At 43.1% G+C, this 16,870-nt stretch overlaps 1 protein-coding gene across 1 annotated transcript in view; it reads right to left on the minus strand.

The window, feature by feature from the left end:
* Positions 1-16,870, minus strand: part of SND1 (staphylococcal nuclease and tudor domain containing 1) — a 421,566-nt gene that overhangs the window by 353,577 nt on the left and 51,119 nt on the right. Inside the window, exons 9-10 of the mRNA XM_005893665.3 lie at positions 16,372-16,462; positions 3,868-3,981 (exon numbers count right to left, since the gene is read on the minus strand). Coding sequence (XP_005893727.1) covers positions 3,868-3,981; positions 16,372-16,462 — 205 coding nt within the window. The remainder of the gene's footprint in view (positions 1-3,867; positions 3,982-16,371; positions 16,463-16,870) is intronic.

The raw sequence follows: 16,870 nt of genomic DNA on the forward strand, positions 1-16,870 counted from the left end.
TGCCCCTACCTCTCCTCCTCCCACTCCCTCATCTGCACCTTCTCCACTCTGCTTTTTTGTTTAGAACGAGCTCCAATACCATAAGCTGCCAAGTTACTTTTTCTCCATTTCAAAGCCACTGACACCCTCTCCCAAAAGTGTCCCAGACTTCGAGAGAAGGCAATCTCCTAAGGGTTTCATTCAATGTCTGCCATGGTCCATCTGTCATCTCCAAACAATGGCCAAGCATCCTTTGTTTCTGTAACTACGAGACCATCCTCCAGTTCCCAAAACACAGCCTTGACGTTTTCTTTGGAGAGTCCATCAGGGCTGTTCTAACTAGGACAGCCACATCATCTTGTACACACTGGCCAGGGGGACACAGGAAAAATGGGAGCTGAAATCCAGCCTCCACTCTATTTGCAAGCCGTGTGCCCTGCCCTGAGGCTGCTCGAAGCAAGGGACAGTCTTCTCTAACTTGCATAAGGGTACGATGTGGCCTCACAGATGTCCTGACATCTACACCTTCAACACTTGACTGGACTGCCCTTGTAGTAAAGAAACTGCTGTATACGGTAAAGAACACTAGGGAAAACAAGACTCCAAAGGGACTCCTGCTTGCCTCGTCATTACACACACATAGTTACAGCCTGGCTGGGATCCCTGGGTGACGCCTATTCCTACACCTATACTATAAATCTAACATAAGCATTAGGTCTTCCACTCTCTGTGAGAGTTCCAGGGGAAGTAGAAAGGCAAGAACTCTGACTCCTCTCGTGTAGAGGCTGCTAGAGCCAAACCCACAACCCTGCATTTCCCACTCCCTTCGCCTCCAGGCGAGCTTTACCAAAAACAAAACCAGAACCACTCGCTACAGATCAGCTTTCATCTAGCATGATTTTCCTTTATAGATGCAAAGTTACTTTCATGTTTTATAAATGCAAGCCACCAACACAAGCACACTCAAATCTGAAAGGTGTCGTCCCTTAAAATTCTTCAAGGCAAAAGAAATCTAAAAACCATGGGATAGATGTTTTCAACCTGTGGCCCATGCCTAACTCCCAAACCCATTTCTTCCTACCCCACTTCCCCCACCCCCACCCCGGCATTAAGCATCCTCTATTCCAATCATACAAAACTGCCGGCAGTTCATCACACGGCCCGCAGTCCCTTTTCATGAGTACCTGGAAATGTTCACAGAACATGTGTGCCCTGCCCTGCCCGTACTGTGGACCACAGAGCATCATACCACACGTGCATCACCCACAGTGGCCACCCATTCCCCAGGACCAAACTCATCTGATTCTTGTCATTGCTGCTGTCTTGGTCAGAAATGGTCTTCTCTCCATTTTTTACCTAACTCCTAGTCAGCCTTCAGGCCTTAAGAAGCCTTCCCAGATTACGCACTCCTATAAACACTAACCTTTTCTTCCACAGCACATAACATAAACACACTTACGTGCGTACGTCCCCTATAGACTGTAAAGTTCCATGAGAGTAGTTTTAGGAGGGTTTATTCCCCATGGCATCCCCAGCACAACATCTGGTACAAAGTGGGAAAGGACTGATCAAAGACTTCATCAGAATTCCTCAACCTGTGCTATCCATTACAATAGACACTACACACCTGTGGCTCCTGAACCCTAGAAATATGCTAGGATAAACTGAGATCCAAGTATAAAATATACACCAGATTTCTAAGACACAGTAAAGATAAAAGTTAAATATCTCATGAATTTTTTATATTCATTAAATGTTGATACTGTTTTGGATATAGTAGGTCAAATAAGCTGCATTAAAATTAATGTTCTTTAAAACAAAGCTACTAGACAATTTTAAATAACACACAGCTCACATCTGTGGCTTGCATTATGCATCTATTAGACAGTGCTGGTCTAGGAGGCCCTTTCTCCCACCTGCTTACTTCTCATCCATGAGCGCTCAAGAGGCTAGTGAGCTGTTCCCAAGAAGACTTCCCCAGCACCCACCACAACAGGGCTCCGCACAGCACCTCCATCACTGTACTCAAAGAGGGTTATATTCATCTCTTATGTGACCCTCACTAAGATCTTCCAAAGGAATTTAATGAACCAGTAAGGGAACTCATTCCTCAATTCACTCAAAAGCCATATGTTGACTCTTAGAGCTGAGCCTCACTTAAAGCTTTCTTAAAATGGAGGAAGATCTCAGGAATGAACAAGAGTTTGAAATAAGCTGATAACCTACCTTGGTAAAGAGCAAGAAATTTTACAAACAGGACCCTGCCTAAACTAGGAAATATATTCCAACAATTTTCCGTTGTCCACTCGGCTAAGGGAAATCCACCCATTACCCCTTGAGAAGTTACAAAGGATTCTACAAAAACATAAACTTCTCAGTGGTAGTTTATCACCATCAACCTGCTGTAACACCCCCACATCCCTAAAAACTGCTTAAAATTCAGCTCCTGAATCTACTTTAACATAATGCTTTGGCTGATGATGCAGGCACAAAAATTAACGTTCAAGAATTCCAAAGTTGTGGTTGCTGTGGGAACCTTAATTCCAACTGCATGGCACAGATGCAGAAGTGTGGACTACTCCCAACACTGATAAAATTGGAGATGTATATTTACTCTGTGCAATGAGGCAGAGCTACAGTTACTGAGAGAACCTTATTTTGGCATTTCTAAGCTTTCGTGCATTTAAATTCTCAAGCTTACCACAATACTGTTTGCTGCATTAAAATGCCTCTTCTATGGGGGAAAAAAGGCTGGGAGGGTGGGGGGGTGGAGATGAACTGATTGGCCAGACATTCAAAGAAGCCATCCTGTATGGATTTCTTATGCATGATTTGATTCAAAAGACAATCACAATATTTTTATTTTACTCTTATGGGCTGCCTATAAACTCTCACACAAATGAAAACGGGGCCTGAATTTCAACTCGTGAATGCATTGAGACACGGGTACGTGCAAAACATCAGAAAAGCAAATTTCACATCTCTAAAACTACAAAAGGATACATTAAAAAACTACATGGTACTAAGTTCAACCACACTGTTTAATTTGCCTGTGGCACTGGCTCTCACTGAGGACCCAGTTCTATAACCGATCCACACAGTTACACACTTTAGCTATCAGGAGGCAAAAACAGGTGCTGGAAAAGATGTCTACAAAACTAAGACAGCCTAACAAACAAAAAAGTTCAACCACAATCCCTTTCCCCAGGTTCTCGTAAGTTGTAACAACAGAAAGACAATGACCACAAAATTTAAAACAAAACTGCCTACAGTTTTCATCCTAAGCATAATTTCTCAAATTGACATACCAAAATCGTACACATTGGCTAGCCAAGCACCCCTGCTGCCCGAAGACCCAGCAAATAGAACAAAACAGTGCAACTAACAATTCTAGTCGCCACTTGGAAAAGATGAGTAATTGACCCCACCCAATATATATATAAATATATATATATATATATATATACACACACACCAAGATTTATTTCTTCCTAGAGCAAAAACACAGAGCAAATCAAAATGACCAGCAGAACAGGCCTTGCTATCATGCGCGTGAGACACAGACCCTTCCTCTCCTTAACTTCAGAGAATAAGATCTCGTTAACAAGACTCATTCACCACCTAACATACACCAACCCAACTCCTCTCAAGCCCCTTAGGGAGGAATGCCAGTGGGGCCCATCAAAAATGAAGGAGAGCAGTGAGTGTGGTTCAAGAGAAACAGACTTGCCCAGTGGCAGCTAGGCTGCAAATACTAGGAAATAATACTTCGGCGATTTACACTATTGGTCTGTTAGTGTTCTCCTACACACGAACCATATCTAACTGATCGTCCAGCTTCTCCCTCTTGGTTTCAGAAAAGAGGTGCTGCTGCTTCTCTCGTCTCACCTGTGTATTCTCCCCCTCCAGTCTTGGCGGTCTGATGCTGGACAGGTGGATGGTCTTGTAGTCCCCAGAGTTCAGCTTCACGACGATGGCGTCAGCATTGAGCACCTGCATCACCTGTGGGCGGCAAGAAGGCGAAAATGCTGAAATGTGCCGCAAAGGCCCAATCCCGCAGCACATGTGCTAAGGAGCAAGGCACACCGTCACAGGAAGAAGGCTGACACCAACAGCCACTGGGACAGATCCAACATCATTCTTTACGGTACAACAACGTTGAAGGAAACTATCCCATTATTAGCAGACCTGAGAGATATGATGATTTCTCAGCAAGGCAGGATCTCTATCACTCAGAAAGATGGCCAAGCTTTTTCATCTTTTGCCCTGACCAAGATTTGTGGGAAACTACAAAGCTTAAGAACTAGAAATCTAGTCTCTACGTACTACTGAGGATTTTCCTTGAAACAGGTTCTAAGTTAAAATCAAAATGCCTATCACAACATGATTCTAGGAAAAGAGGCAAGGGCTAGATTAGGAGGTACCAGCACTAGATGAAAAAAAACCAAAATAGGACGCCCCAACACAGAGCAGAAAAATCAAAGGCAAGTGAAGGGCAAAAAGTATTGTCATCTCAGCATGTGAAAGGAGATGCTCCGTTGTTGATCTCACCGGCAGAAACGTTAGATTGCTAAGATATGACTTCAACTACTCTGGAAGCCACCTTTTCAGAGCACTACTACGGGCATCTCTATTTTGGACCCCAAAACAGCAACACTGGACCCCACTCAGCTAGTAACTAACTCCCAAGCTTTCAAGGATATCTATTCAACAGCAAAAGCACAAATATTCCTCTGTGGAGGTTATCAGAACACTCCACCAATGTGCACAGAATAAAATTTCCTCAAAACCACACTCAGACTACATCAGGATTATAACCAGACCTCATAATTCAGCCAGCAGTCTACAATTCACCCAGCTATATTCAGAACTTTTTGTTACAAGGCCATTTTGGGTTTTTTGTAAGTAACACTTTACTACAAGGAAGCTATTGACTACAAAACACAGCCACCATCCACTTCATCTGATGAATCAAAACCCACTCTCCCCACCTTCAATCAGACCCCATCAGGAGCAAACCAGCAGCTGAACAAACTACAGGGTCAGCTGCCACCCTGAGGGAAGACTTGCAAAAGTCCCCTCGTCTTTTATATGTGAAACAAAAGGAGCTAGAGTCTCCTTCGCTATGGTGGGTATCACACTGCTAAGTATCCTAAAACAGTAAAAGAGCCTTCACTAACTATTCCCTGGAAGGCTCACAACCTTTTACAACAGAATATACGCATTTATATGCAGATTCCTGAAAATGGCTAGCCACTACCTTTTCCTGAGAATCAGCCAATCACACAGAAAAAAAAAAAGGAGTGATTTAAGGGACAATCTAAAGAAGGAGCAAAAAAGCAAAAACCAAGTGAGAAATTATACATGACAGGAAATAGCAGGAGGAAAGCGCCATCAAACAGAATGAATGAAAAGAGAAAGATGACAGTTGGAACCAAGCTGTATATCCAAGGAGGGCTGACTACCGCTGGTGTATGGGAAGATAACCTGGGGTTTTCACACCATTAGTAATGGAAGCAGTATAGAGAAAAACAGACTAGGGACCACAAGAGTAGTAAAGGGTCTGAGAAAGAGCTCTATAGATCAGGAGAGGGGTAATTATCTTCAAGTTTCAACTAGGTGTAAGATTAACTTGTAAAACCTGAATGCAGCAAAAACCAGGCTCAGATAACTACAGCCATTCTGCTATAACCTTTTTCTTAGAGCTGAGGATCACACAAAGGCTGCTGCTGCTGCTGCTAAGTCGCTTCAGTCGTGTTCGACTCTGTGCGACCGCATAGACAGCAGCCCACCAGGCTCCCCCATCCCTGGGATTCTCCAGGCAAGAACACTGGAGTGGGTTGCCATTTCCTTCTCCAATGCATGCAAGTGAAAAGTGAAAGTGAAGTCGCTCAGTCGTGTCCGACTCTTAGCAACCCCATGGACTGCAGCCTACCAGGCTCCTCTGTCCATGGGATTTTCCAGGCAAGAGTACTGGAGTGGGATGCCATTGCCTTCTTTGCACACAAAGGCTAACTAACACTAAAGCCCAGAGAGCCAGAGGCTCAAAACTCACCTGGCCAGAAAACCTTAGTGAAGCCCAAGGGTAATCAAAAACATGATGTGTGGTCACATGAGGACCAAGCCAAGGTCAGGAATGATTACGTAGTAAGGGTGGTTTTGGAATCTTCCAAAACAAAGACCCCCTTACACCAGCCCAGTCATTTTAAGTGCAGAACTAAAAACAGCCAAGAAGATATAACCAAGAATATGGATTCAGTAACTGAAACAAAAAGAGTATATCTGCTACCATTACCATCTAGACACATTAACGCCAAAGTAAAAATGCCCGCCGTAATAGAATCTCCCTCACTCCCTAAAGACAGCAGCAGGGGCTTGGCCAACTGACCACAAGAGAAAGACCTCAGCTAATGATTTCCAAATCCTTCGAAATCCCACAGGTGTATGAAATGGATTAAAGCAGAGGTCCCCAACTTTTTCAGCACTAAAGATCAGTTTCATGGAAAACAATTTTTCCACAGACCAAGAGTAGGGGGTGGTTTCAGAATGATTCAAGCACATTACATTTATCGCACACTTTATTTCCAATATAATGTCATCGCTCATCAGACAGAAGGTACCGGTCCATGGCACAGAGGTCAGGGAGCCCTAGATTATAAGCACAGGGAGGTGGGGGAGGGGACCACAAGGTATCCATAGCTATACTGCTATTCTACCTTCAAACCAAAAGTTCCATAAGGCCGTACCAAGCACAACAGCTAGTACAGCAAACCAATACTGCTCCTCCCTCCAGAGGAGGTACAGAACCACTGCCCAACAGATTCAGTAACTGTCAGGCATCTCAACTGCATACACATCGCGGGATTTCCAAAATCTCAATGATGGATCAAGCTGCACCTTCCTCTCCCCGCAAAACCAACTCCTATTAAAGTGTCCATTGCCAAAAACATAGGAAAGCTTTGTATGATTAAGACATGAGAAACATCTAGACATTCTCTACACCCTAGTCATGCTCATAGAGAAATAAAACCAGGGAAAGCATCATAGTGCTCACACCTTCACCCTCTGATTACAGAATGTGAGGCTCGAAGCATACCCCGGTGACAAGTTCCTGGTATTTGTCACCCCTTATAACGTGTTAGCAGCCGCAGCAGCAGCAAGCGGCTTTTCGGAGCTGTAAATTTCAGGCCTCAGCAGCAGACTCTCTCTGCTCGGCATCTCCCTGATTAGCAACCTCCTCTTCAGGAACTGTGTGCTCTGACGCTGCCAGCTAAACGAGGCCTGCCTTCCTGGAAAAGTGGGGTGAGGGTGCCTGTCTGTGCGTGTGTGCATGTAAGGGGGGTTTATGGGGTAAACTGTGCCATTACTGTCCGGAGAACAAGCAGCTCCTGGGCAGAGACATGGAAAAAGCAATCAAACAGTAGTTGCAGTCACACAGTGCAATAAGTAAAATGCAGAGTGGATTACCATCCAAAGCCTGCTTGTCAGCACCGTCACAGACCACATTTATAATGGTGATGTTTCTGATGGTGCTTTCCATCAGGGCAATTTGAAGTATGCCCACATCACCGTTCACCTCCTCATACTACTGACCTCAAGTCAATACATACATACCCCTACTGACCACATGCTCCAAGAGCAGAATCTACACAGAATAAAAGGTCACTGGCTGGACTCGAGATGCAAGCCCTAGACCCAATCCCCTCTGCATTTCTTACAGCCCAACTGTAAAAGGAAAAATGAGAGGCTTACTGATGACACAGCGCAGGCTAAGGTCTGCCACAGGTCAGGAGAATGGCAGAGCACTGTCAGAGGCAGGGGACATCCGTCCGTCACCCTGGCCTCCTGCCAGATTCCCCCCATCTGCAGCACCCATCTAAAGTGCTGTGCGCTGAATGCATAGGGCTGCTGCTGCTGAGCTCCTCAAAACCCTGCGGCATCTATGAAACATATAGAAAGACCCTCAGCACAGTCCCAGACACAAACACCAGTCCTCCCAAAGCTGCCAAAGTTATTAGTACCAGACAGAAAGAAAAGCAACAGCAGCTCAAACAGGGCTCCTACAGGCACCACCTGTGAGCGCCCTTGATGGGGCCATTGGAAAGGGGACACCAAACACCCTTCTCACTCTCCTAACTCAGGACATTGGCTGCTTCTCCTGCTCCCAGCTTTCATCTGCCAGGTCTGTTCTCCCCAAGCTAAACCTGGAAGCATTAGTGAAGCAACACTGCACTGGGGGACATCAGGAGCACCCCAGCCTATCTCAGCGATGACCATGGCTCACCGCAGAGCCCCCAGAAAACCCCAGCTACCACCCTGCATCCTCACATGATACGAAGCACAACCTGCTGAGGCCAATACCCTTAGGCACCTAAGCGCAAGCCAACAAACTGGACGCTCTAATAGGTACTTAAAAGGAAGCCAGGCATCAGACAAATTCCCATAGAGGAGCAGTCTACAAAATACCCGACCTGCACTCCTCTAACTGTCAAGGTCATCAAAAGCAAAGAAAATCTGAGAAACCACCAAATCCAAGAGGAGCCTAACAAGATCTGACAACTAAATTTAGCGTGCTACTGAGGATGAGATTCTGGAACAGAAAACGGACATCAGAGGAAAGCTAAGAAAATCTGACTCAAGTACAGACTTCAGTTGATAATATATCAATACTGGTAACTACTTATAATCAATGTGCCATGATCTTGTCAGATAATAACAGGGGAAACTGAGGGGTGGGTGGGGGGCACTCATGTAGGAGCTCTGTCACTCAGTCAGTTCAGTCGCTCAGTCAGGTCCAACTCTTTGCAACCCCATGAATCACAGCACACCAGGCCTCCTGTGGTATCTGCCAATTTTTCTGTAAATCTAAAACTCTTCTAAAAAAGTTTCCATTTTAAACGTAGGTAAATGTTTACAAATCTTTTCTAAATTAACCATTTTCTTATCAGCAAATTAGTTTGCTAATTTAAGCCACAAACCAAGTCTTGACCCCTTTTTGGTTTAAGAGGGGCCACCTTCCTAACCAGAAAGAACATCCCCAGAACTTCTTTTTCATCTGAAAGCCATGAAACCAAAGATCAAGGGAGTAGCTAGTCATTTTTGTTCTCTCCATATTACCAAACAAGAATACCAAAGTCTACACAAAAATACTAAGTATCTTCGCTTAAAAACCATCTGCGTGCTCATGCTCAGTCGTGTCTGACTCTGCAACCCCATGAACTGTAGCCCACCAGGCTCCTCTGTCCATGGGATTCTCCAGGCAAGAATACTGGAGTGGGTTGCCATTTCCTCCTCCAGGGGATCTTCCAAACCCAGGGATCAAACCCATGTCTCCTGCATCTCCTGCTTTAATAGGCAGATTCTTTACCACTGAGCCACCATCTATGAGGACATGATAATGAATTCCATATAAAGCCATGACATTTTTGCACAGCAAAAAATCAGCAGGGCCAAACCAAATAGGTACCAGTGCCCCACCCATGGACAGCTTATAACCTGACCTCCAAAACTGGACACGGTCAACAGTATCACACAGCTAACTAAGGGTTCTCCCAGACGAAGCTGCAGAGGGTAAGCTCCTTGAGACAGAAACCACTTCTCATTCTTTTGCATCTTCTCAAAGCACCTAGTTCAGGGCTCTGCTGGTTAAGCAATCAGCTGGTACAGAGAACCAAGCTGGCTGCCTCTATCTAACCAGGCTGAGCAGGGAGAAGACTCAGCCCCTTCGCCCCACCCCCAAGTGTTATTCAGGTCTGTGAAATCTGCAAGGCCCAAGCATCCAGCAGCAGGGACAGGGAAGCCAAGCCACGTGCTCAAGGGACCATATGGCTACAAACAGCACAGATCAGCTAAAACGCCACGGGGAAGGCAAGCAGGAAACTGGCAAGCCACGACAGGCACAAAAGTCTCAAGCAGGCTCAGCTAATCGCTGTGAAGTGAACATGTCTCTCTGCTAACCTGGAGAGACAAGGAGAACGTTCCCTAGCCCTGCCTTCCTTAAGAGGAGGAGAACGGAAACCAGTCTTGCAGTTCCCCATGTACCCAGAGAACACTTGGCTGAGTTTCAAGTTTCTCAGGAGTGGGACTCTTGGCCCACACTCCCATCTCCAGCTTTGCATCAGTTCCAGAAGTCACCTACAGGGTCCCAGGGGCACAAACTTAGAGTTCATAGGTCACCTTTAGCAGGCTCTTTAGCTATTTAGCTGTTCTCTGTAAAATTATGAACCCAGGTCTCCTGCATTGTAAGCAGATTCTTTACCATCTGAGTCACCAGAGAAGCCCAAGAATACTGGAGTCGGTAGCCTGTCCCTTCTCCAGGGGATCTTCTTGAACCAGGAATCAACGAGGGTCACTTGCATTGCTGGCAGATACTACCAGCTGAGCTACTAGGGAATAAATTAATACCTAGGAGACAGTGGCGGAGAAGGCAATGGCATCCCACTCCAGTACTCTTGCCTGGAAAATCCCATGGATGGAGGAGCCGGGAAGGCTGCAGTCCATGGGGTCACTAAGAGTCGGACATGACTGAGCGACTTCACTTTCACTTTTCACTTTCATGCACTGGAGAAGGAAATGGCAACCCACTCCAGTGTTCTTGCCTGGAGAATCCCAGGATGGGGGAGCACAGAGTCGGACACGACTGAAGCGACTTAGCAGCAGCAGCAGCAGCAGCAGCAGCAGCAGCTGGAGACAGTGGTCCTCTCTTCAGTAGGCACTCTATTTGTTCAGGCCTTATGGTCACAGCAGCCTCAGAGCAGAATCCTTCAGCAAAAATTTGCAGGACTGCCAGACTATGTTCAGGAAAGCCCAAGGCACCTTAGGACCTTTATAGGTTTCCTTGCCAGAGTAGTTTTGTCATTAACAAATATTTAAAATTAGGCAAAATGACTACAAAACTGCCGCTGGGTTCTAGCTTGGGAAAAGAAATCATCTTCCCTTTTACATTTAATGCTGACATCTTGTGTTCTACAATAAGGTTCGGCAAACGATAGCCAAGGGCCCATCACTTACTCTTATAAATAAAGCTTTATTGGAACACAGCCATGCCAATTCATTACGCACTACCAATAGCTGTTTTCTTGCTATAGTGGCAGATTTGTAGAGTTGCAAAGAGACTATATGGCCCAGAAAGACTAAAATATCTACTATTATGGTCCTTTAAGAAAACGGCGGTCAAGCTCTGCTCTAACAACATATCTGAAACTGAACACACACGCGGGACACACACTGGTCACCGACGCCTGGGGAGCTGCTGGCGAATGCGCTCCAGATACTCCTAAGGGAATAACTGCCACTCGAGTAGAGATTTATTCCATTTTCTAAATAATGGAAAAGTGATAAATGACATGAATAATGACCTACTGGGGACTAGTTAAATAAATTACGATGCAGCCTTACAATGGAACACAAGGAACAATAAAGGAAGTTCATATATTTACTTTGTTACCCTCCCTAAATACTTCTACACAAAAATAAAGGGTTTGGGGGTCTGTTTTTCATTTTGTTTTGTCTTGTTGTTTGCCAAAGCCCGAAAGGACAAAGATAATGAGAGAGAAGAATATAGCAACAAAACTTGGAAGCTGGAAAGCAGAGGAATGAGTGGTAACTGACTCTACAGACTCACGAAAGCTAAATCTGAGCTAGTGGTGAGAAAAGAAATCTCTCTGATTTATACTGCAGACTTCCCCTACTCACCAAGAGTGAGAAACTATCAAATCAGGGATCTCAAGGGGGAATGAAAATAAGGTCCAAAACTAGGACTGGTTTAAAATCTATGTAAGAAGCACCTGGATTTCAAGATGGATACCCTAAATCCCATCCTGCTCCTAAACCAGTGTTGAATACCTCGTTCTTTGAGAAAACACCAAAGGTTACCAGATATCTAAAGTAAGTCTCTAATATGGAAAATAAGAGATCAAAATAACCAAAGAGAATTAAAAACAACTTAAGAGAACACAGACTATACAGGGAGAGAAAAATCTTTAACAAATTATTGTTAATTCCTTAAATCCTAAGAGATGATATTCATCTCTGAAATAAGTATTACATGTTATTTTTAAAAGTAATAAGACAAACATTCAAAGAACAAAGAAGCTTTTAGAAATTAAGATACAGCATGATAAAATATCTCATAGAAGAGATGAGAGACAAACATGAAGATATCTAGAAGGAAAAGACAAAAAAATGGAAAATAGTAAGAAAAAATTAGGACTAGTCCATGAAGTTAAACATCCAAACAAAAATTCTAGAAAAATAGCAGAGAAACTAGATGGAAACCAACAACAAAAGAGTTAAAATTTAATTTTTCATATGGTTTAATTTTTAAACCACAACATGATCACACATGGATAAGCAAAGCATATCATTCTGAAATTTCAGAATAAAGAAGAATTTGCTAAGAGCTTACAGAAATAAAAAACAGCACTGGCATGGGAGATCAGAATGGTTTCAGGCCACCAAAGAAATAAAGAAAGAAAACAAACAAACAAAAACTCCTAACAAATAAAAGTGGAGCAATGTTTTCATAATTCTAAAGAAAATAGCTTCTAACAAAATTCTGCTGCTGCTGCTGCTAAGTCACTTCAGTCGTGTCTGACTCCGTGTGACCCCATAGACGGCAGCCCACCAGGCTCCCCCGTCCTGGGATTCTCCAGGCAAGAATACTGGAGTGGGTTGCCATTTCCTTCTCCAATGCAGGAAAGTGAAAGTGAAGTCGCTCAGTCATGTCCGACTCTTCGAGACCCCATGGACTGCAGCCTACCAGGCTCCTCCATCCATGGGATTTTCCAGGCAAAAGTACTGGAGTGGGGTGCCACTGCCTTCTCCAAACAAAATTTTGCACCCATCTAAACTATCAAATGTAATAACAGAGTAAACATAAACAGTTTCAAAAATCTACCTCCTAAGCATTCTTTTCCCAAGAAGCTAATAGAATGTGTGTCACCAAAATAAAGTAGTAAATCATAATGAAGCCGTAAGATTCAGCAAACACAGCACCAATCCAGGAGTGAGGCAAAGAAAAACTCAAGATAATGGTAAAGAAATCCAAAGAAGACACCTTTATAAAAGGAAAAAAAAGAACTAAACTAAACTAGACTGTTATAGGTCACAAGGCTCCTGGAAAGTACTATTGAAAAAGATAAAAATAATGACCTGAATCATGTCTTGGGAAAAGATTTAAACAGATGACAGAATGCGGGGGCTGAATTAGTAAGTATACAAAAGATATATACATAAAATTTAAAAATTAACTCCAGGAAAAACAAAAAATCATGCAGGAAATGAAAAGCAGTCATAACATGCTATATATCTTGGAAGTGATTAGCATTTACAAAGTAAACACTGAATATTAACTGAGCCAGAATTATGATATAGTCCTATTAGAAGGCATGGAGAAAAGTACATGCACACCCACGTGTGAAAAAACTAAATCCTCATCTTCCATGGTGTGAAGGAAAAGGTTATGCCTGAAAAATTAAGAGCAAGCAATTGAACATTTTATTCAAAGACGTGAATTAGCCAAGAGTTGAAAATGGTTGCCTCAAGCAAGAGGGAAATAAAAGAGTACACTTCTCTTAAGAAGCCCACAGAGTTCTTTAAAAATGTCCATGCAAAACATTTACAGTTAAAATTTGTCAAATCCTTCACTAATCTAACCTGCTATGGTTGGTACTAGATAGATTCCTGTAACAAAGTGTACCTGTAAGACTGTATGTAGCCTGTTAAATTAGTCAGTGTCTCATTTTGTCGAAAGTTAAGGAAATTTAGGTGTAATAAAGTCACTGACATGAGAACTTAAATAAATAAAATTTTAAAAAATAATAAAAATGTCTACATGTTAAAAATAAAAACTTACCAACTTAAAAATTATATACAAAAGAATACAAGTCAGTACTACTCAAAAGTGACTGCCAGTCTGCAATGAGATAAGGCACTTGTACCGGAACATAAATCAACTACATCAGTGAGAACATTGCTGACATTTTTTCCATAGCAAGATCTTCTTGATGAAAGCAGCAAGGCCTTGATTTACATTCTGCCTCGAGCTCCTTATATCATATCAAACCATTCTGAGGACTGGTATAGGTCAAAGGTCAGCAGACTTTTTCTGTAAAGGGCCAGATAACAAATATTTTAGGCTTTGCAGGCCACATGGTCTCTGTCACTTCTCACCTCTGCCACCACACCACAAAAACAACTCCAGACAATATGTAAATGAGGAGATGTGGCTATGTTCCAATTTACTCACGATACTGAAATCTAAATTTCATATAATTCCAATGTGCCACAAACCCTTCTTTCTACATAAAATCCACGCTTAGCTCACAGACCACACAAAAACAATGGTGGGCCATATTTGGCCCGTGGGCCAGTCTGCCAACACTCACAATTGACAGTATGATCAACTTTTTCTTTCATAGTAATTTCATCTAGTATGTGTGTTTTTCCTTCTTTTTATGCTTTTTCCTGTTTTAAAAACAAAAATAATCCTGAAGGAGTTAAAAAAATTCAGTGAAAACCTTTTTCTCTCTACCCTCTGAACAGGCCTATATCTGAATGACCTAAATTTATGTTTAGGATACTACAGGATCCTTAATCAAATGGCTCTTATAGAGATAATCTCTATTCTGGCATTGTAAAAAATAAAACTTCATTGTAATAAAAAAAAAAGTCTCACTTTGTTTTAAAATAAAAAAGACAAAAATAGATTCTGAGATCCTGGATTTTTTCAAAACAGAAGGAATGTTCTATTTGTCCTAAAGCTTTCCTTTTTCAAGTTACCAATAAAATCATACTCAGGATAAACGTAAAGCTGCTGGCTCAATCATCTAATCCTTTAGATGAAGAATTTTCTTCAGCAATGCCTTATTTTCCCATGTAGCCAAGGTCCAAAACCCTTTCAATCTTCCAGGTTTCTCTACCAATTCAGTTTCAACTGAGGAGGGGCTCGTAGGGACAGTACAGTGTAACGAGACTCTCCCAAGGGTCATCTGTATCACTAGAGTTGTGATGATAGTGAAAAATGCAAGGCCTGCCTCCTTGGTGAGGATGGTCATGCTTTCCTTGTGTAGCTATGTCCTTCTATAGTCTTAGGACAGATTACAGGAAAACATAAACACAAATTCCAATCGGCAGCGCAGCTATGTCCAAGTTCCCAAGCTGGTGTGGTCCTCACACAGAGAAGCAGCGGTCCATTCTGATCTGCATCAAGATGTGAAAGACACATATGGAGAACCCAAGCAGGAGCTCCTTCAACTAACGTCCACTGAAAGGCACAATTGCAGTTAACCTGACAGCTGGTGTAGAGACAGACCATCTACTAGGAGAGAAAAGGGGCCGCTTGAGCGCTCAGTGACCTACTGCTCTGGGCACTATAAAAGAGAAAGTGAAGAAATTCAGTCAATTCCTTGGAGACTTGTTAAAATTTTACCATTCTAAGAGAAAGCATTCCAAAATTTTTCAGGCTGACAGTGCCACCTAGTGGCTCTCCACCTTAAACTCTCCGTTGGACAGTTAGGACAGTCCCTGGATAGTTAAATATCCAAGGATATTTTAAGTCCATTATGACAAAGCTTCTAGCATGTCTTGCCAAAAGTAAAAATAAGTTAAAAACATTAGCAATTTTGGGAAAGCAAGGTCTACTATAGGTTCTACCGCTCAAGGTACCAAACCCTGTGATGAAGTTTTTTCAAAAAAAACAACACTTTTACAGCACTGCTGCAGGATCTAAACAATCTATTCGGCAGTTCAGTTCCTTCAGAGAAATCCATCGCAGCAAGGTGGGGAGCCCTCAGAAAAACACATCACAACAGAAAACATTCAAAACCACAAAAACACTCCACATTAGAAAAAATCAAAACCACAAGACTCTCAAAACAGAAAGAAGAGAAATTTGAGGTCTTATACCCTTGGGCATAAGAAATCTAAGACAGGGAGTCCCCTGGAGACCTAGTCGTTAGGACTCAGTGCTTTCACTGCCAGGGCCGGGGTTCAAGTCCTGGTGAGAACTAAGATCCTGCAAGCTGCGCAGCACAGACCAAAAAAAAAAGGCAAGCAAGAAAGAAAGCAAGCAATCTAAGAGAATGTTATTTGCTAAGCAGACAGACAGAATCTCTAGCATATGAGAGATTTCAAAGGGTCAAGGTGCACAATTTTAACCCATTAATTTCTAATGAAGTTATGCAAATCTACAGCAGAAATTTACGTTCTTACAGTTTCCAAGTTCCGTACAACAAACACACCCGTGCAGGCAATCACGCACACACACATGCACGCATCAGTGCTTTGCCTTGCCAGAGAAACGCTTCAGCCCTTGACTGATTATTCAGATCTCTGTATTATCACTAGCCTGACAGCATGCACAGTGCAGCGCCAGATGCTGAGATGACTCACCTTGGCAACAAACTGTTTGTCCTTTTGGTCCAAATTAGCAGTGGGAGCCACGTAGTCTCTCCATATTCTCAGCCTGCGCTCCTTGGCAAACCTGGCAACAAAGCAAGGATTCGGATCACTCAGAGGGACTAAGGCAGCGACAGAATCCACCATCATCACAGGAGCAAAACCCTACCCTATCTCACAGACAAGGCACCAGGAGAAAAGGCTAATCGGACCAGCACAAAGTGTGACCGCCACAAGGCAAACTATACAGCACCTGCATATATGCCATACACCCACGGCTGACAGGCTGCGGTCTGGGCGCACCCTTTTTCAAGCCTGGAAAGTACAAGTCCACCTTGCTAATTAATTTGCTCTTTGGTGTATCAAGTACCTCTTTAAAAAAAAAAAAAAAAATTTTATTTTAATTGGAGGCTAATTACTTCACAATATTATACTGGTTTTGCCATACATAAACATGAATCCGCCATGGGTGTACACGTGCTCCCCATCCTGA

Source organism: Bos mutus, chromosome 4 (assembly GCF_027580195.1).
Source record: "Bos mutus isolate GX-2022 chromosome 4, NWIPB_WYAK_1.1, whole genome shotgun sequence".
Lineage (NCBI taxonomy): Eukaryota > Metazoa > Chordata > Mammalia > Artiodactyla > Bovidae > Bos > Bos mutus.